The sequence below is a fragment of the Vespula pensylvanica genome, chromosome 4, assembly GCF_014466175.1.
Source record: "Vespula pensylvanica isolate Volc-1 chromosome 4, ASM1446617v1, whole genome shotgun sequence".
In the NCBI taxonomy this organism is placed as follows: Eukaryota; Metazoa; Arthropoda; class Insecta; order Hymenoptera; family Vespidae; genus Vespula; species Vespula pensylvanica.
The window spans coordinates 6976803-6998876 of NC_057688.1; the positions used below are offsets into that span (position 1 = coordinate 6976803).

General features: G+C 24.9%; 3 protein-coding genes across 8 annotated transcripts; all 3 read right to left on the reverse strand.

Annotated features, from left to right (window-relative positions):
* Positions 1-568: 568 nt before the first annotated feature.
* Positions 569-9119, reverse strand: LOC122628389 (multidrug resistance-associated protein 5-like). Of its 5 annotated transcripts, none has more exons than XM_043810645.1 (25): positions 8908-9119; positions 8383-8671; positions 8184-8324; positions 7895-8053; positions 7664-7811; positions 7354-7587; positions 7094-7267; positions 6861-7008; positions 6636-6784; positions 6299-6409; positions 5514-5624; positions 4551-4696; positions 3957-4406; positions 3750-3876; positions 3532-3677; positions 3321-3442; positions 3072-3259; positions 2656-2932; positions 2400-2553; positions 2164-2292; positions 1820-2096; positions 1569-1734; positions 1302-1485; positions 1031-1223; positions 569-969 (listed from the first exon to the last, which is right to left on the reverse strand). In XM_043810645.1, exons 2-25 carry the CDS (start codon positions 8463-8465, stop codon positions 712-714), a joined length of 4275 nt encoding a protein of 1424 aa, XP_043666580.1. In that variant the 5' UTR covers positions 8466-8671; positions 8908-9119; the 3' UTR covers positions 569-711. The 5 variants fall into 5 exon arrangements, with proteins under 5 accessions (XP_043666580.1, XP_043666581.1, XP_043666582.1 ...); XM_043810646.1 differs by lacking the exon at positions 8908-9119 and adding an exon at positions 8810-8826; XM_043810647.1 differs by lacking the exon at positions 6299-6409 and having other exon boundaries at positions 8908-9118.
* Positions 9120-9636: 517 nt separating this feature from the next.
* LOC122628390 (heterogeneous nuclear ribonucleoprotein H2) lies at positions 9637-15126 on the reverse strand. Of its 2 annotated transcripts, none has more exons than XM_043810650.1 (9): positions 14972-15126; positions 14341-14607; positions 14027-14170; positions 12910-13048; positions 11701-11873; positions 11435-11628; positions 11223-11342; positions 10891-10990; positions 9637-10749 (listed from the first exon to the last, which is right to left on the reverse strand). In XM_043810650.1, exons 2-9 carry the CDS (start codon positions 14597-14599, stop codon positions 10664-10666), a joined length of 1215 nt encoding a protein of 404 aa, XP_043666585.1. In that variant the 5' UTR covers positions 14600-14607; positions 14972-15126; the 3' UTR covers positions 9637-10663. The 2 variants fall into 2 exon arrangements, with proteins under 2 accessions (XP_043666585.1, XP_043666586.1); XM_043810651.1 differs by lacking the exon at positions 14972-15126 and adding an exon at positions 14851-14955.
* Positions 15127-16396: 1270 nt separating this feature from the next.
* LOC122628391 (caspase-1-like) lies at positions 16397-19395 on the reverse strand. Its single transcript, XM_043810652.1, has 6 exons — positions 19174-19395; positions 17995-18122; positions 17626-17870; positions 17157-17335; positions 16937-17069; positions 16397-16838 (listed from the first exon to the last, which is right to left on the reverse strand). The coding sequence occupies exons 1-6, from the start codon at positions 19324-19326 to the stop codon at positions 16579-16581; spliced, it is 1098 nt and encodes a 365-aa protein (XP_043666587.1). The 5' UTR covers positions 19327-19395; the 3' UTR covers positions 16397-16578.
* Positions 19396-22074: the final 2679 nt, after the last annotated feature.

Below are 22074 nucleotides of genomic sequence, written 5' to 3' on the forward strand. Positions count from 1 at the left end.
TATAACAATTTTTCTTTTTTTATAAAATTCTTTTTATATAAATTCTATGTATATAAATTTTTATTATATATTTTTAAAAATTTTATGTGAATAAAAAGTGAATAATTCTTCTTACCTCTAAAAAAGAAATTATTTATAAATATTAATGTTAAGAAAAAAACTATAAACTATTGGTTATAGTCTTAAAATAATGAATGCATTATATAATTATTATTATTACTCGATATTATTACTAATATATCGATTATAAATATATTATATTAATTACATCTTTTTTTGTTGTAAACAATTACATCTATAATTATAATACATAAAAACTATGCATTGAAGGTATTATATATATATGAAACATAAAAATAAAGATCTTTATACAATGAATATATAAAATTAATATAATGCTAATCACATTTCTGTTATTTTATACTTTTTATTAATTATGTATATGAAATTAAAATTATTATTTCAAATACTTCTGGCGAGTATTACAATTATTATTCTCTTATTAAAAGATTATTAGTTGTAAAATATTGATTAATAAAATAAGTTGAGATAAAATTATATAAGTTATAATATTATATAAAGTTAATAAACAAAATATTTTTTTGTATATTAATAATTTTAAAGAAATGGCAGTACTGTCTGCAACTTTTTTTTCTGGTTTATTTTTATAGTTTTTTTTTTCGAATAAAATATTAAGGAATTGATTGCAGATTATTTAACTGTTTTTCTCATAACAGCCGTCATTTTAAAAAATTCAGAATTTGGATTCGAGAGAAGATTAGTCGTTGTATCGAATTCGAGAATAGATCCATTTTTCATGACAAGAATTTTGTCATATTTCATAATAGTTTGTAAACGATGTGCGATAGTTAAAACAGTACATTCTACAAATTCATTTTGTATTGTATCTTGAATAGCTGTTTCGGTTTCTGGATCGACTGCTGCAGTTGCTTCATCCAAAATCAATATCTATAATATAAAATATATATAATATAATATAAAATGAATAATTTTTAGTTGATTATCTTACTTTGCTATTGCGTAAAAGTGCTCTTGTTAAACAAAGAAGTTGTTTTTCTCCAACACTGAAATTATTTCCACCGCTTTCTACAAACGCTTCAAGTTGACCATTCATTAATTTTACTTTTTCTTTAAGTTGACTTTTCTCAAGAGCACTCCAAATTTCAAGGTCAGTATATTTTTTAAATGGATCCAAATTAGATCTACTCAAAAATTAAAATGCCTCATTAATTATTTTATAAATATAAAATTGTGTATTTGTGTATTATCTGTATTTTTACCGTATTGTTCCACTAAATAATACTGGATCCTGTGGTATAATAGAAAGTTTACTTCTCAATAAGTGTAGTTCTATTTTTGATATATCTACACCATCAATTTTTATTACTCCCCCACAAAGTTCAACCAGTCGAAATAAGGCTACTGTTAAAGAACTTTTTCCAGAACCTGTTCTACCTACAATTCCTAAAATACAAATGATATAATAAAAAGAATATAAAATAATGTATCACATTAGCAAAAATATATTTAAAAATACAAAATCTTACCTAGTTTTTCTCCAGTTTTGACAGTAAATGAAATATTGATTAATACAAGTGGTAATTCTTTTCTATATTTCATTTGAACATTTTTAAATTGTATTTTACCAGAACTAGGCCAATTTTCATCTAATTTAATTAATGATTCTTTGGGAGTATCTTCCTTTTCTAAATTCTAAATGTATAGAATGATTATCACTATGTATTATCACTATGAGTTATTTTGATAAACAGTGGTAAGCAAAAATTATATTACATACCTTAAGGTAATAATTTATTCTCTCCATACTTATAAAACGTACTTCAGTCTCTGACATTAACCTGACAGTGTATTGAAAAACACCTGAGATTTGAGTAGCATATGCCATGGCAAGACCAGCAAGGGCAGCAGGTATTTTGCCTTTTAAAAAGATAATTAAGAATGCTGTGATGGAACAACAAGCAATTGCTAAACTATCCAGTCTCACGGCAGACCAACGCATTGCTGCATTACACATGTAAGTGCATAAATTATTGAGATCCAATAATTCTTCAAACCTATGTAAAAAAATAATTTATTATAGATATTTTTATCTAATCTTATAATATGTAAAAAAATACTTACTTTTTTATAAAATTCTTTTCTTTTTTGAAAGCATGAATAGTATGCAAACCTTGAACAGTAGTTGTTACAAAACTCAGAACAGGTGAGCGTGAAGTACTTTCCATTCTTTTGAAATCTCTCATTGCAACTCTACAATGAAAATAAATCAATGATATTTTAATAACATTTATATTATCAACAGCATATATTTTAATTTTTTTATAAATTGAAAATGACAAATATTGTATTAGATTCACCTGAACATTTTGCTGACCAAAAAAAACACTGTGCCAAGAATAATTAAAGGTATAGAAAACCAAGGAAGAACAAAACATATAAAGAAAATAGCAACTATACAAGTGAAAATATTTTGTATCATATATTCCACTGCCAATGGTAAATAATTGTCCACTATAAATGAGGAAATAAATTAAAATAATTTTATATTATATGATTATTTTTTAAATTACATTAGATTTATAAAAATATATGTGTATGTATTTTAGTATATACCTTCATCTATATCTCGACTGAAAATATTTTGTATTCTACCACTTGGAGTGGTTTCAAAAAACTTCAGAGGAGATGTAATTATATTTTTGAAAACAGAATTATGTACTCTTGTTGAAGCACGTATTGTAGCATATGTTATTACTAAGCCTCGGACAAGGCTTGTCATAATTATAAAACCGATACATGTAGCATAAATATTTTGATAATATGTGAAATTTGGATTGTCAATTATGTTATCTGATAAAAGAGTACCATTACTACCAGGAACAGTTGCATTCTTAAAAATATAAAAAAAAAGGAAAAGCTTTTTATCAAAATTTTACTTCTTAATTTATTTTCTATTATTCTGAATTATATAAGATTATATTTCATGTTATACATTTCTATTCAGTAATTTTTATTAAAAACCTACTTACTCCACCACCTGCTTTGATCCATACAACAAGCCACCATGAACTAAATGCCATACTTCCTACATTTGAAAATAATATACAAAATACTAAAAGAGCCATTAAATATCCACCAGCAGCTTTTATATATGCATGATACGTTTGCATTTTTACAGATCCAGTTTCAACTTTATCTTGTAATGTTAAAGTTGTTCCTACAGAGATGAAATAGTTAATTATTTATTTTAGAAGATATAAAAGATAATTTATTATTACCTCCACTATGAATCTTTTTTGAATTTTCTTCATCTTGCTTCTCCTGAGAATTAATAAGTTCAATGTTTGGTTCAGAATTAATATTATTTTCATCCTTATTTATTATTTGTCCATATTGTTCTCTATAAAATAATAAAAACTAATATAAATAGTAATATAAAGCAAAAAGTATGTAATGTACTAAGATAATAATTGTATTAAAGTAACAAACCCATTTAACTTATGTTTGGATTGTTGCAACATATTATTTACTATTATTGCATACTCCCTATCTAACTGCATAAGTTCCATATGCGTTCCGTGTTCGGAAATTGTTCCATTTTGAAGTAGATAAATTTGGTCACAACATTCCAGAAACTATATAAAATAAAATCTGCCAAAAAACCAGCCTGTGATAAAACTATTATTTTATTATTTCTTTAAAAATACCTGAATTTGATGAGTAACAAGAATAACAGTTTTTTCTTTCAAAGCATCAAGAATCAATTTCTTAAAAATATAATATCCAACATGTGTATCTACTGCGCTCAGAGGATCATCTAGACAATAAATATCCCTAGAAAATTTTTAATTGTTAATTGATTAGAATGAAAAACGAATATTTAAAAGCAAAAGAAATTAAATTGTGAAATCTACCGATTGGCATAAAATGCTCGGGCAAGTGCAACTCTTTGTTTTTGCCCTCCTGATAAATTTATACCTCTTTCACCAATTTCAGTTTCATCTCCTCCTGGTAACATGTTTAGATCATCCTTTAAATTACATACTGTTAGTGCTTGATAATAACGTTTAGCATCAAACTGTTCTCCGAAAAGAATATTCTCTTTGAGGGTTGAATTAATTATCCATGCTTGTTGACTGACATATGCACAAGAGCCTTCTCTTGAAAGTTGTCCTTTTATTATTTGTAATTGACCCAATATTGCAAGCAAAAGACTAGATTTTCCACTGCCTACTTGGCCACAAATTCCAATTAATTTGCCTTTAGGTGCACCAAATGTTATATTTGTAAGTATTTGGACATACATGTTCTCTTCAGAATATTTAAGTTCTTCAAGTTCTGTTGTATTGGCATCTGAATCTTTTCTAAAATATGAGAAATATAAGAACATTAAATAAAAAGAAATTAATATTTTTGATGTTGTAGTATTATTAGAGTAAGTTATAATTATAAAAATATTTTTTTTTTTTTTTGTTAAAACAAGATTTTTTATTAATATCCTTACTCACATTTTTTTGTTTTTTGATTTGTTCAATAGATTAGTTTGTTCTTTAGAATTATCAAGAACAAATGTTGCATTAGCAATTGCTATTGATTGTGATTTCATAATAGGTCTTGATATACAAATATTGCCTTTGTCCAATAACATAATTTTCTGTACGAATTTAATAATACATTAATCTATCTATATACATATGTAAAATAATGTTATAATATATACATATTTTTAATATTTAATCACATTCACATAAGCACACATAATATAATACAGCATTATTATTTACAAATTTTGCAGTATCTCCATCAGTTTTGTTTCTTCTTATTTATGAGTTTTTAAAATAATATTATCAATAATATCTTTTTTAACTGCAAAAAGAAAAAATAAAATACGAAGTAGAGAAAAATAAATTTCATTATACAAACATACAACAAAATTGTTTTCAAAATCTACAGTCAATAATAAATTAATTATAATAGCATGCCATTAAATTACTATTGGTAACATGTTCCAAAATTTAATTGTAATATCTTACTTATTTACAAATGATTCTTATAAAACAAGCAAATGGTGCTAATTATGATATAAAAAATAAATTTTTTTCGATAAGAAAAATTTAGAATTCAATGTAACATCACAAAAGCATATTAATAATTACATTGACTTTTAGAATATATCAATACCTCTTTTTTTTAATATAGAATGCAGAATAAAATTGTATAACTTATAAGACATAAATGTATTCAAAATGTTAGTATATATTATGCAATATTAAAATATTTATACATTCCAACTAAAAAAATTTATCACTCATAATTATAAGTATATATTATATAAAAGAAATATAAATAGCTAATGTAACGTGCATTTGTTAGTATTTAGTAAAGTGTTATTTATTTAATTAATATTCTTAATATGGCAATAAAGTATTAATAAAAACATAAAGGTAATATAAAAACATAGAAATAAACACCTTTAATCTGTTGAAAGTTATCTTTGATGCAATAATATTAATTATAGCCACTTGCAAAAACATGAAACTAGTACGAATTTGAGCATTGAGCAATGATACAAAGGGAAATACCTGAAAAAGCAATGCAGTTCAACACAAGTATTTCTACTAATTATTTTTATAGTTTAGTTAAATAGCAATGTATTATATAATTTTAATAGTCTATTTTTGTAATTATTATATATGTATCTTTTTTTACATATACATTAAGGCTATATACAAGATAAATAGAAAGCAATTATATTACACTTTTGCAGAACATTTTTTCTTTTATCTATTTAATCCATAACCCATTACTAAAAGCTTTCCCATATATGCTAAAGTTCTATTTACATATTATTATTAGATATAATCCATGTGTATATTTCAATATATTGAGATATATAATTATTTTGATCATGGAGCTTTTTACATTTTACTGTTTACTTTTTTATACTTATAATTTTTTTGCTATTATTTAATAGAAAATTACATATATTAAAGATTTATGACAATCTGTAATAATGGACAACTATACTTGTGACACAATAAATAAATATAAAACGTATTTAAATCTAAGAATACTTAATATGAAGAGCAGAATTATCAATTTTAAAAACTACAGAATTGTTAGTATATTGGTTAAATTATTATTTGAAATAAAATTGCACATAAAATACACAAAAATTTTTCTCTTAATAATATGTATAGAAAATATTACATATTATACTATATAAACTATAACAGTTTAAAATTTAAAAAAAAACCTGAAATCTTCTAAGGGCTATATGAGCACTGATAATGTATCGTGTAGAATCCTTAAGTGCAACAAGTACCAGTCTCAGCTGGTTCCAAAATAAAGATGCGATAGGAAAAGCCTGTAATATGTTCTTTAATAAGTGCAACACTATTTATCATTGCATATAAAATATAATATTAAGATTTATAAAAATTATGTTTTGTAATGTGAGACAAATTAATGTATAATATGTATTATGTAACATAACATTTTCTTAAACTTCTTGTTATCTTTCTCTTCTGTTTAATGCATACAAATAAATTTTTTATAGTTACATCATTTTATAGTAATAAGATAATACATACCTGTGCAGCTGTTAAATTAAATCCTCCAGAGACATGAGCCAAAAAAGTAATAATAGCAGAGATAATAGGCACAGCAGGTGTCAATGAAACACTAAGACTTTGGAAATATGCTATCTTATGTAGCCAATTTTTCTCTGTTTTACGTATATCTGAAAAGTAAAAAATTTACTGATTGTATGAATTAATACATAATCTTATACTTTTCGTTGATTAGTTAATAATTACTAAGAAGTTTTTGGCAAAAATAATTCTCCCATGAATACATTTTGATCATCTTTATAGTTTCAAGAATTTCATTCATTAATTTCACACGAACATCAGTAATTTTTACTGCCTTACTTCGTAAATAACCATTTAAACGTGAAAGTAGATACTGAAATAGAACACAGTTATATTATTAAATATTTATATATAATTGAAAACATAAAAATTAATTTATTATACTTTATTTTTTTTACCTGTATAGGATAAAATAAAAGAAATGCTACCATGCCCAAAAGAGCCATAGGACTGAAGAACTGCAATATGTAAATAATACTACAAATAATAATAATAGGACTGCTAACAATCATTGGACCATATAAGATTACATCAAATAATCTTTGACTATCATTGGAAAATAAATTCACTAGCTAGGATAGAGAAAAAGATTTATAAAAATTATATATTAAAAAGTAATAATCAAATAAATAAAATAAAAATTTTAAATAAATCATACTTCTCCTATATTTATGCTTCCAACATTGTTTAATCCAATAATTTTTTTATATAATAAAGCAGTACAAGATGATTTCAGTCTTAATGCTGTTCTATAATTAACAATCCAAGTCAATGTAAGAAATATTGTTCTTGAAAAATCACACAATGTTAATAATAATGCCCACTTTATTCCATCCCAAATGGTTCCTTCTGGGGATTGTATATATTCTAAAATATTTCTCATTAATATTGCCTACAAATAAATTCTTATAGTGTAAATACATGAAAAACTAAGACAAATTAAATAGATGAAAAAAAATTTAACATACAGGGCTTATAAAACCAAAAATTACTGAGCAAGACAAAAGAACACAACTGACAAATACTCTTGTGCGTACAAATTTCCATACAACCATAGAAAATGATGCATTATTAGGACCATTTCTATGTAATTCTTCTTGCCATAGGTTTTCTAATCTAAAAGAATTTATATTTCTAAACAATGATATAAAATTTCACACAAAAGACATTTTCCTAAATAAATAATTATAATTTTTTACCTTTGTAAATTATAAATACAACTATCATAGGGTGAAATTAATGGAAGATCTGATAATAAAATACCCTTTTTGTATGCTTTCCATAAATATCTTGTCATCCATGTAACAAACATATAAGAAAATAACCCGGCAGTATCTCCTGGCATGGCTTCTTTATCACTAAAAAAATATTTGTTATATAATTGTTCCTTACATAAGTTACTATAGTTATTATATTTACAAATATTATATTATATGATTATATACAAGTAAATACTTTCATAAAAACATATTTTGTAAAAATACATACGTTGTTTTAGGACGCATAGGTATTAAATTCTGCATTGCATGATTATAGCGTATAATTCCTAAACCAGGAGTATATTCCATATTGTGTTTATGTGTATTTATTGGTAGAAAAAAATTTGGTCCATCGTTACCACATGCTTGACTAAAAAAAGATACAAACATTTATTTTCATAATGTAGACAAAGACATTTGTGCTTTACCTCTTATCAGCTTTATTTAGCTGGTTTGTATTTTTTTCAATAGTCTCAGTAACAATATTTATTTCACTTGTGTCTTCAACCATTGTTCTTCTTATAAATTACTTTCAAATTGTACAAAAATATTTATTGTATTTGAATATATTAATATATTTAAAATGATTTTTGCCTTGTTTCTTTCATTCGAAGCACAAAGCATCTCGCGGAATACTATAAAATACTTTTATGACGTTTATAGATTCACTGAGATTTTCACATCATGTCACTGATAACGTGTGAATTCTAATCTTTCCTAATCAAAAAAACAAAAAGACAAGGTTAAATACATATAGAACACTTATTTCATACTTTAATATTTCATACTAAATCGTGTCGTACAAATAAAATGTAATAAATGAAATAAATGAAGTAGATCTTTTGTTTCCTTAACCTTATTTCGTATAAAAAATAACAATATTTTAATAGATCCGTGTTCCATTTTTTAACACAGATATTGTTATATTATGGATAAGTATTTTACTTCCTTACCTTTTAAAGTAATCATGATTTAATTGACCGCAATTGTGAGTATGATATCTGACATACGTTAATCGCATGACGTTGCTGTCACATTGTATCACATCAGATCATTACCATAAAATAATTATACAAAATATTAAGCTGCGGTTATAAAATAAGTGCTATGTATTTTAAAAGTGTTTATATATGTATGTATGTATTTATTTATAATGAAATAATATTAATCATCGTATATATAGAAATAAATGATTAGTATACACGTTTTAAAATATTTACATATAGAGAAACAATACACACATATTTAAATGATCATTAAGTATTTAAAGATATACTATTAAATTAAATCGAAATGTTTCTTCGTTTATGAGAGTAACTAAGTAAATATAATAGTAGTGATAAAACGATTAAAATTTATCTTATTGTGATAATATATATATATATACACACATATATATATACACATATATACATACATATATATGTCAACCATATCTATAAATTGAATATGTACTTAATGTACTTAATATATAGCTATATCTCTTATTTCATTTTTCATGCTTAAAATAGTTTTTTCTATGTTGTATATAAAAATAATATTACAATGCATCAATTATTACAATATTATTCACGATTAATTATGTATCTGACATTCAATACTTATGAAAAAAATGTATTAATCATTTAGTAATAAACGTGCTGACAAATATAGTATAGGTATTATCATAAAAAGAGATTGAATAAGAAGATAACATTTTTATTTACTATCTTTTTAAAGCACAGTTCACATTCGGCATTCATTATTACTATTTTATTTCATACACATGGCATAGGCTCGATTTCCACATATACAAAGTAGAATTTATAAAGGAACATAACATATTCGCAATTCATGCGACTTTCGTAATCGTAAACAAAAACTAAAGAGTATTACATTTTTCGAATCAATGAAATGATACTATAATTATTAGATACAATTTTGTGCATATAGCATATAAATCACCTATCCGGATTTTTTCATTACATCATTTAATGAAACAATGAATATCAGAATTTATATGCACTTTTATACCATATAAATTTAAATGATCCTTTTTTTTTATAATTTCATATAAGATAAACACAAAATATAATAACAAAGTGCCTAACGAAATTTGCATTAAATCGTTGCAACGAATATTTATTATAAATCTGTTAATATTGAATTACTTCTGGGAAAATAACGAATAAATTCAAAATATTATTATATTTTTAATATTACCTGTAACTTGTTAAATATATATTTTTAAATGTTTTCTATATTTCGTAAAAAACATTTATGAATAGAGGGCACTTTGCTTATGTACTTTTTGCTTATATGAATTATGAAAAGATAAAAAAAAAAAAAAAATTAAAACAAATTTAAACAAATGAACAAAAAAATACAATGTAATCTTTAAACAAAATAAATCATTAAATTATACGTTATATCAACATATGAATTTAACGCATATTGTTATCTGTTTCAATGGAATCTGTTACAACCAAATCTAATTAATTGTCAATTTATGTAATAATTAGATTTTTATTTTAATCAATGAACCTAAAATATATGTATATATAAAAGAAAAAAAAAAAAAATAATTTCTACACTCAGTATCATCTGCAAAAAGTAATTCCATATGCGTCAATATTTCTCAAGTTAGAACATTGATTCTTTAAATCTTAAATCATCTTATATCCTTCGTAAAGAACGTAAGCCCTGTACGTAAAAACCTGGCATCGAATCTCAAAAACTGTTGTAATTACTACCTCCTAATTGACTGCTGAATCCTCTATTTGGAGAATATCCTGGCCTAAAGTTATTACCCAAACCTAAAATCAAATATGTATAATAAAATTTTAATAAATTCAATATGTCATGTATATAAAATCTTCACTATTTTTTCGCATATTTGGGAAATATTTATTTTCGAAATTTTATTATATTATTTATTTAAAAAACTGTTTATATACCTCCACAAAAGTTTCCTATACCACCCAAAGACATTCCACTTGAACTACTGCTCGAGTTAAGGAATAACTCAATATATCTATAAGACATGTGACTTTTATCCTGTAAGGATATAGAAATATATAAATATTATATGAATATAAAAAATTGGATATATAATCGATCTATAACAATACATGAATCAGAATTTTTTAAGTCAGAGTAATTTAAGATTCTTTCCTCAAGCTATTATATTAATTTTTTAGATAACTTTTAATAAATTTTGATGATTTTTCAAACATAATAAATTATATAATAAAAGAATAAAATAATACATAATTAACGATTTGTTCACCTTGCACATTGCTCTAACTGCTTCTTCGTGGGTTTCAAATTCCACATCTGCTTCACCAGATGGACGTCCACCATTTTCCAAGAGAATTTTAACATTAATCGGTACAACAGGTCTGAAAAACTAAACAACAATATATTTGATTAGCAAAAGATTACTTTATTCATAATTTTTTGATTGATAATTTTAATTGACAGTAATATCGATATATTTACATCTGCTATATCATCTTCTGTTGCTTTGAATGGTAGACCTCTCATATGTATACTATGAACTCCAGTATTGCTACCCCAATTATCACCACTTCCTCTAAAATTTCCTCCTTTCATGTCCATTCCACCACGCATTCCCATTCCACTTCCCCGTGAACTGAAATTATTTCCACTTCCCCAAGGACCACTATCAAAATCTGCAATATATTGTATGTAAAAGTAAAAAACAATTATATTTCTCTTAATATTTACTTAAAACTCATGAGTACCTCTATTTCTAGATCCTCTACCGTTGTTACTGAAACGATTCATGCCCCCGAAACGATCACCACGATCATAAGGTGCAGGTCTCTGATTAAATCCACCCATTGGGCCGCCACGCATTTTTGGTCCTATACTAGCACGAACTTCAGATAAACTACTCCGGAAGATTTCAATGTACCTGTCAATAATTAAATGTATTAATGAATATGTTTTATGCATTAAACTGATGGGCTATTATTTCTTGATAATAATGTAGTTAAACATTGAAAAATATATAACTTCAAAAAAGAGACAATTAATATTTGTAAACTATTTGTTCAAATTCATACCTTCAATAAGTCAAAAACTATAGTGCTTTTGTATAAGGAGAAAAAATTAAAAAAAGAAACCTCATATTTTGAAAACTTTGTTGTAATGAAACAACTATGCATACTACACCTCCACATTTATTTTAAATTTCTGTTGACACCCTCCCACGATGACTTTGCTTTGTGATGAATTTATGCCAACCCTAGCCCTTGTGATGCTAGGTCTTCAGGCAAATAACACTTGCAATCGCATTTCTTACAAAGTTTCTTATGATGAGTTTATTATAAATAAATGCATTCAATTAAATTTTTTCTTATTCTATTTTTTTATATAATTAAAATATAAACTAAGGCAAGAAGTAATTTAGAAATAAAAAGTTTTCAAATGCCAATGGCTTATTTACGAATTTAAAAAATGTATAATCTTGTACTTTGTAAGAAAAGTACAATTGTTTGTATCAGACAGAAGTACCAAATTGATCTTTACTACCTCTGTAGTGCCTACCCATCCTGGGGCCCTACCCACCTCCCATGGGATTTGATGATGATGTCACGGGATACTTCCCCGGCACCCACCCACAGGTTTCAGTTGGGCCAACAGTACTTTTGCTTACGTATGTTTAGCCTTATTTTGATTCTACCCTCCAAGAGGCAGTTTCTTTACACAATGGTTACTTCCTGAATTACCAGGACATGTACCATAATATTGGACAAATAAAAATAAACTGTTTCACATATTAAAATAATTTGTACAAGTTCTGAATTTAAAGAAACTGCTTCTATATTTAAAAACTGATTCCCGCTATTAACTAACAAAATGTATATACCTACATATACTACGATCATATAAAAATGATATTGAAAAATCATAAATATACCCAAACCCAGCTAGCGTCAGTGCCCCACCTGTGTCCTATCTTTTCCTTGTGTTTCTGCAGAGCGCGCTCCGCAACATCTTTGTTAACAAATTGAACGTAAGCCTCCCCAGTACTGCGGCCCGTGTAGTCTGTCGGTAGTGAAATCCCGTTCGGCAATATCTCCAACCCTGACCCACACATAATCAAACATCGATATTGTAGCGTAACACCCAATTATGAGTTAAAGTATCGAGTCAATGTACTTATCAAACCCTTATAAAGCCAAATTTACTTAGCCTTTGCAGATATTTATTAAATTGTCTTACTCCAATTTCATATTCTTTCTAGCAAAGATGAAGTAGAAGCAAAACTTTTATATTTTAATTCAGCAGTTCAATGCTATGTTATGAAATCAATAATCATAATTAAAAAAAAAATCACGATATGATGTAACTAAAATGGATAATAATGATATGTAGAAACACAGAGACACTGCTTGGGATGGATAAAAATTTAAATATATTAATTAATTGGTTGGTAAATTATTAAATATACTCATTAATATTGAATTAATAAAAGTCTCTGCAAATATAATGAATATATTTTTAAATATGATCTTAATAAATTATGCTGAAAATTATTTTGTTTATTACTTAATAATTATTTATGCTGCAATAAAATAAATTATATTAATAATGTTATTCATTTCTAATCACAATATTATATAGTATTGATAAAAATAATATATTATATAAATTTTCATATATTTAATTCAAAACTTAATTAGAAATAAAAATTTCTTATATTCTTATTAAAACATTTCCTTTATCATTTATTTCACTGCATATTGTTAACACATGCACACACACATATATTTTTGGTACTGCTACATATTATTGACAATTATAATAAAGATATTATCAAGTTAAAATTAAATAATGGAACCATCAAAAGCATTTAGTCCCTGTGATTCAGAATTATAGTAATATTATGATTCATGTTTAGCAATATATGCCCTAAGAGAAATAAGACTATTTAAAGTTAAAGAAAGAAATATGTGCTAGACCATTTTTTGAACTCAAAGCATAATAGTACTTAGTAAAAACTGTCAATCATGAACAAGAAAAACAAAGTATATTAATATATAGATAGGATATATTAAATACCTGAGAAAAATTGTGCTATTTCTTCTTTAGAACAACCAAATGGTAGTCCACGCAATCTGACACAGCCATCATCCATCGCATTTTCTAAATTTAAGCCACTTCGTTTGATTACCCACTCCATTTCACCTCTTTTTGCTTTAAAAACTATAAAAGTAATATAAAACATAAGTTAAAGCCAAAGAATAATCTTTTTATTATAAATATAATAAAGTAACCAATATACGTATATATAGCAATATAGTATATGTACTAAATAATAGAAGCTATATAAAAAAAATAATTTAATAAATTACTATATGCAATATTACATATACCTTCGATATATCGATGTCCCATATGATCTCTATCCCTTTTACAAGCTTTTTCAATATCTTCTGGAGTGTCCATTTCTACATAAGCTTCTCCGCTAGGTCTTCCCTCCCTTGACATAGTCATGTGTACTCCATCTTTTCCATTGGTGATGGAACAATCGCCAAAAAATTTCATAATCTCATCAACAGTTGTAGACCATGGAAGTCCACGCATTTTAACAACGTATCCCTCATCGTCGTGATCTCCGCCACCATTTGACATGGTTTATACTTAAAATTACAACAAAAATATTATTGAATATTATCAGTGTGTTCCTAATTTGCTAATTAAAGAATTAAATCACTTCTAAACATTTATCTATTATACTTATTGTTTATATATATTATTCTAACCAACTATCCTAACAGTATTAGATAACTATATAGAACAGACAAATATAATCTTACACTAAAGTTTGCAAAATTGTGTTTCTAAAAGTATTATCTCGATATTATCAATTTCGTGATACGTACAATAAAGATTTTATGACAAAAGTGAACTATACTGCAATAAATCTCACGAGACGCCCCCAATTTGCGATGATATCTTTTATGGTAATCTAGTATTAAATAATAAGAAAATTGTAAATCTTACTTTATTTCTATTTATAAGAACCCAAAACTTTTCGATTAAATGTAATAAAGTACGATGAAAATTCAAGGACAATTTCGGCAGATGTTTTACACTACTACCACAAATTTCACACGACGATATCAACCGACAAAATGGCGCTCTCCTAATGGCTTCCCTGAAACTCGTTCCCATGTAAACGCTCACACAACACAAACATATATACACATCTTTCATGAAAACGTTCTACAAGTTTGTTGTTTTAAATTTAAAACTTTTTTTGTATTGTTAAAATTTAATTTTCTTTCCAAAAGTAAATAATAATTATTAACAATCTACTTATATTAAAGGCGGCAAAAATAACATATATGAATTAATTATGTTCGTTCGATTACTACGTTAGTGTCACATAACTGAAAGTATCATAGAATATCTACAATATTTATATATTCGTTGAATCAAAATATAAGATGGTAGTGCGTCTTATAAATTTAGTTATAGAAGCTTAAAACAAAAAGCACCATCACCTCTCTATTTTACTCAGGGCTGTATATATAATCTTACGGGCCCTGGATAAATGATTCTTTTTTGTTAATTTTTAAACAAACTTTATAACTTTAAATGATATAATTTTTCTTTTTCATTATCATTTAAAAATTAAGAACTGTTTATGGACAAATAAATATATATCACAACTTGTCACAAGATACTTATTCTACACAGTATGGCATTGACCTATTATTATGGAAATGAATTGACCGTCCTCATTTCCACCGTTTTCAGAAAAAAAGACACATTTTCTTGGCAGTTTTAATTTTAATTAAATTTTATATACATAAATTTATTATAATTTTATAACTATTATAATTTTATAAATTTATTTATTTAATTTTTTCTAAACATTTTATAATTTAATAATAATAATTTAATTAAAAAATTTAACTGTTAAGAAATTATAAATAAAATCTGTACAAAAGGATAAGATATTCTAATATAAAAATATTTAATAAATTAAATATAATAAGAATAAATTTCAAGACTTCATTAGTTTAGTTTACAAAAAGCTTTAAATATATTTACTTTTTCTAGAAATATATTTACTTTTTTTTGGATAAATATAGTTAAAGTTATTTTACTTTAACCATTTTCTTTTACTATACTTTAAACGTTTTAACAGTTTTTTTTTTCTATCTGCTTCTACCGCCCTTGCTATCGATTGTTGATAGAGAATTTTTTTAAAAACGTCATTATCATTAATATTTATATTTAAAAAATAATTTAAAAGAATCATACATATTATTACTTATATTCTATTATTACAAATGAGAAGTAAGAAACGAATATTTATCAATTTAGAAATTAAATTATATTGTAAGAAATTATCTAAATAAGAAAAATAAATTATATAAATAAGAAAAATAAAACTAAGTCTTTATAACAAATGAATGGTCGTGATTCTATATTTCTATGACTTTATTTTGAATCATTTTTGTCCCAATCAATACTAATTTGCATCATTTTTTCTATATTCTTTTGTGTTTTTTCTTATATAAGTAATATACGAAAATATTTACCAATAAAACGTTTTTTTTCCACGAATAAAAATTGATTTCGAATAATTTTATTTCGCTTCATTCTGATTTATTGTTCACTTTTTTTTTAGGTATAAAATAAAGATCTCGAATGAGCATCGATGTCACTGAAGGAATTTGTTTTTTATTGTGACTTGCCAGATATTTATCATTGAACGAAGTAAATTTAATGGCCACTTTTCGTGCAGTTATAGTTAATATATTGAGGAGATCTTTGGTTTCCGCATATTCTTCTAAAGTATCACAAAGATATTGCACGTAACATGAACCATTTTTTTCATTTCTAAAGGAATAAAAACCTATGAGGAAAAATAAACCAAAACAAAAATATACATATATATGTATTAAAGAATGTCATTAAAATTTAAGATATATATAAAATAATTTACTCGACTACCTTCTATTGTACTGTGTGCGATTAGAAAATCTGCATGTGTAGGAATTTTATAGGATGCAGTCGAATCTGTAACGGTAACTTCTGCATTACTACGTAATTCAAATGACTCTTGCCATTTATTGCCTCTACATGCCTAAAAAAAATATCATATGTGAAAAAAAGACAATGAACAATAGTAGGTACTTAAATCTTAAATAGCGAAATTAAAATGACTTATAACCTGAAAAAAGAACAGCTTTGGTTTACCCGCAAGTGATGGACATAAGTCAGCGCTAAAAGGTTTCCAAATATAATTAGCACTATACGGGACATCTTTCGCATATAATAAATTTTCTGAGATACCATGGGTCAATACAAAAATACAAATGCAATCACTGTTAGAATGATCTTCGTTACTTACTAAAAAAAACATAAAAAAAAGATTTATTTATTTATTATAGATTATATAAACATAATCTAGATATCTATATCTGTAACAAAAAATTTCGCATATCACAATTCCAAAAAATTTAATTTTATACGTTAATCGAGTTATATTTATCAAAAAAAGAAAAAGAAAAAGAAAAAAAAAGAATCCATACAAAATGGAATTGTCCGAACAAATTTCAGGACAAATTATCTCGGAAGCGAAAACATGCGACGTTTTTTCTTACAATGACAAATATTAAAATGAAGAAAAATATACTTACATGTAGATATTCTATCTTTTAATTCCATGTAGGTCAAATCGTCATATCTCAAAACTTCAAAACCAAGCTTCGTAAAGACATTGTTTATTCTAATTGCATCAACATCTGTACCTCTTCGTTCATTTAAATTCTCATCGAATATTGTGTGATTAAAAATCACACATTTTCCACGATTATCATAATTCATATTATATAAAGGATCATCTATGCCAACTGTAAAAGTAGTGGTAGACGCGTTCGAAGCCCTTAAATAAGTATAATAAGATTTAATAATGAGACTATATTTAACTATTTTTAAGTTTTTATATATTAATATTAAGTATTTATATAAAAGAATTAAAAAAAAAAATAAAAAATAAAAATAATTACTCGTAGTAATCATCGCTGGATTTAAATTTATTAGCATCGACTACGTCAGCTGATCTTGTAGTTGAAATAACATTCAGACTTTTATTATCCTCTTTATATACAAATTGTGAAAGATCTCCATCAATTAGCTATAAAAAGATAATGAAAAAATCGATTTTTATTAGCGAAATGTATCCAATAGTATATAACTGATTGCAAAATTCCAGAAGCTTTATTATAAAATATGCAAAAATAAATAAAGATATATATATACTACTTTAAAAATTTTTTTAAATTTTAGTGTCAAAATATCTGATTGATACTTAACTTTCTATATTTAAAATACATTTCCTTAATAATTAAGCTTCATAGCACTAAATAAATATATAAGTAATAATAATACAATGTACATAACCTTATCAATTTTCTCTTCCTTTTGTTTTAGGGAATTTAATAAATAAGTGATTCGCGCGCGTGCGTGTGTAATTATTTATCTGAAGGAATCATAGATAAGATATAATGTGTGATATGCTAACAAATAAATTACTATAAAAGGAATTGCATTATTTCTGTTTATAATTTAATGTATTTATTATCTGGACAAAGTTTAAACATTTAAAAGCTTCCATCTATATCGTTTAATAAAAATTTATAAAAAATTAGGTGCAAAAATTTTTTCATATAAAAAATATATGAAAAATACACAATTATTAAATTAATATACAATATATATAATTTAAAGTTTTATTTATTATAAAAGAGATATACTTTTTTCTAGATATATGATACTGAGTTTTTTGTTTCAAATTTATATTATTAATAGCCTAGTCACACACTGGCACTTTTTTCAAAGCAACTTTTTATTATATTAACATAACTATAAAGCAAATTCATGTGCAAATTGATTTCGAAACAGATGGACGTTAAATCGATCGGATCTTTTCTAATATCCGACCATCACTATTTGGGCTGTAATATTGAAATTTAATAGTTCTTATTAAAAATTTACTAAAAATATAAAATACAAAAATAATGATCAGACAAATGGATAACAGAAAAAATAAATCTAACACACACACACACATATATATATATATATCTTTTTATTCATTATTTAAACTTGTTATCCTTATTGTTACATGTATATTCTCTTTTATCTTGAAACATTAATATTACTTATTTAGCCTACAAAATATTTACCTCGGTTTCAATATTGTCAGCTGAAGGAATCTCTTCTGATTCTTCCTCAATATTAAAGAAGGAACGAAGCATTTTATTAGAACTAGTTTTACCAGTTAAATATTTCAACACGTAACTTGTTAACCAAAATGTACAGAACACAATACTAAACATGACTTTTAAGCCAGATAATGTTTCGTAAAGAATATTGAAACATAATTCACTATCTCTTATCACACTTCTATTTTATCACTTTTGTTACCATAGTACCAATCATTTGTAGCTGTTACTGGATCTAAAAGAATGATTATTATATATTATCTTGAATTTTTATCATTTCCGTTATCTTTGAGCTAAACCTTTCAATTATCTTTTTTCGATAAGTCGTCATTTTTTTACATTACTTTTTTATCCAAGTTTTATTGACCACGTCTTTTCTTTTTTTTTCTTGTTTCCACTAAAACTCTTCAGTTAAATATATAATATATTAGATAGTAAAAATAATTATTATATAGAAATATTTGCCACGATTAAATATAAAGAATTTTGGTAGCAATCGAAATGTGTGAATCATCAGACATTTTTTCAAAATATGTTGCGAACTAATCATTTTTCGACTTTGTATATAAAAGATAGAAAGAAAAATCATTACAGAAAATAAATTTTGATTAAATTTAAATGCAGCCATTAGCTCGATAGTACTTGCGTTAATTGAATTAGTCATGTATCGCAAGTAATATCGATTTCCAGGTCTCACCACATGGAGGTTGCTGCAGACAGAGACCCACGGGCTAGACTCTATTTTTAATATCAATTGCTTTGGAATTATATAAAATCAATTGGAATTACATAAAATCAATTGGAATTACATAAAATCAATTGGAATTACATAAAATCAATTTGGAATTATATAAAGTCATTATTATAACATATTTAATAATAATTATTAGAAATTTGGAAAAAGAAAGAAAATCAATCGCGAAACGAATCAAAAATTTTTTTCTAATCAATCGTGATTAGACGAAAATTTATGAATCCGTTTGATATCGTCCTACCTCCCCGGTAAAGAATAGAGCCCTTCATACGGAATTCTATTCCCTTTAAACTAACGTGGATGTCCATTATGCTGAAATCAAAAATATCTTATATATCTTATATAAAAATTATATATTTCATTTGATATTATTTCATAATGAAAATATATAATATAAAGATACTGTCTTATTACCTATAACACAAGAGAAATAGTTTAATTTTTGTAAGATTAATGATCAGCCAATTTTTTTGTTGCATTACACATATTATTTTATCATCTAACACATAATTCTATACACGATTTCTTCATATAATGTAAACAGCACAGCTACCTGTGAACATAAAACATCTATATCACTTCATAAATAAACAATCGAAATAATATGCGAATTTCATATAATAAATCAACAGTCATCTGTAAACATAAAACATTTAAAACATTTTATAATTAAACAAGCAATCGAAATAATGTGCAAATTTTATATAATAAATCAGCATTCTATTGTTCACAGTCACCTGTAAACATAAAATATCAAAAACATTTTATAATTAAACAAGAAGCAATCGACACAATGTGCAAATTTCATATAATAAATCAGCATTCTGTTGTTCACAGTCACCTGTGAACATAAAATATAAAAAACGTTTTATAATTAAACAAAAAGTTGCATTCAAAATCAATATGCAAATTTTATATAATAAAGAAACAACCTGTAATCACAAGAAATTTATAATTTTATTACTTCCTGAAAATAAAACATATATTAAAATAAGAATTATTTTACACGCACACACATACGCACACATTCATCTCACATATCTCACACACGAAAAGAACAATCAACGAAGAGTTGAATCGAATCTTGCCAATATAGATGAAATATACTGAAACAGAAATTGACACTGTTTAGATTAATTAAGAAGTTTTTTAAATATTTCAAATGAATAAGAAAAATTAGTTGTAGACAATTCATCCTCCATTAATTTTTATTTTTTATAATTCCAATTCTTCAATATATTCTCAAGATATCTTCCAATATTTAACCTTGGAACTTGAAATGACACTTCTCTGTAACAAAAAACTATATAAAACGGCATGTGTGGAAAGACAAAATTATATCTACTGTAATCTATGACCAAACATAGTCATACGTTGTAATACTAAAATAAAAGAAAAAAAAAAAAAAAGAAAAGTATAAAAATGGCAAAATTGGCATTAAATATATCGATTTCTCGATGCATTAGAAAACACGTTTTACATTTAAATAAATGGATTTTATGTACAAGTGTATAAAAATATATATATAGAGAGAAATATATATATAGGAATATATAAAAATAAATAGAAATATATATAGGTATGTATATATATATATGTATATATATATATAGGAATAGAATATATAAAAATATAAATAAAGAAAAAATTACATAATAAATTGTCAATTATTTAATACAAATACATATTATAAATTAATCAAGACACGTTATGAAAAAAGGAAAAAGAATTGTGAATATTTCACAATATTTGAAAATTAAATCGCGTTAACAAAAAAAAAAAAGAGAAAGAAAAAGAGCTAAAATATACCGTACCTTGTGTCGCATTATATAATGCATACACAATTTTGTATACCTCCATAAACATATCCATAACGAGATTACATCTATATTTAATCGATAGATTACATATATGTTATATTATTACGTTCATACTAACGCGAAGTACGCAGTTACATCAAATGTCAGATGTGTGTACTATATCGTTCATATATGACACTTTTTTATCTACTAAAATATAAAAAATATAATAATATAATTTCGCAATTGTAGAACCATGTACTTTGTATATGTATATGAAACAGTAATGAAATATGAAATCTGAAAGAG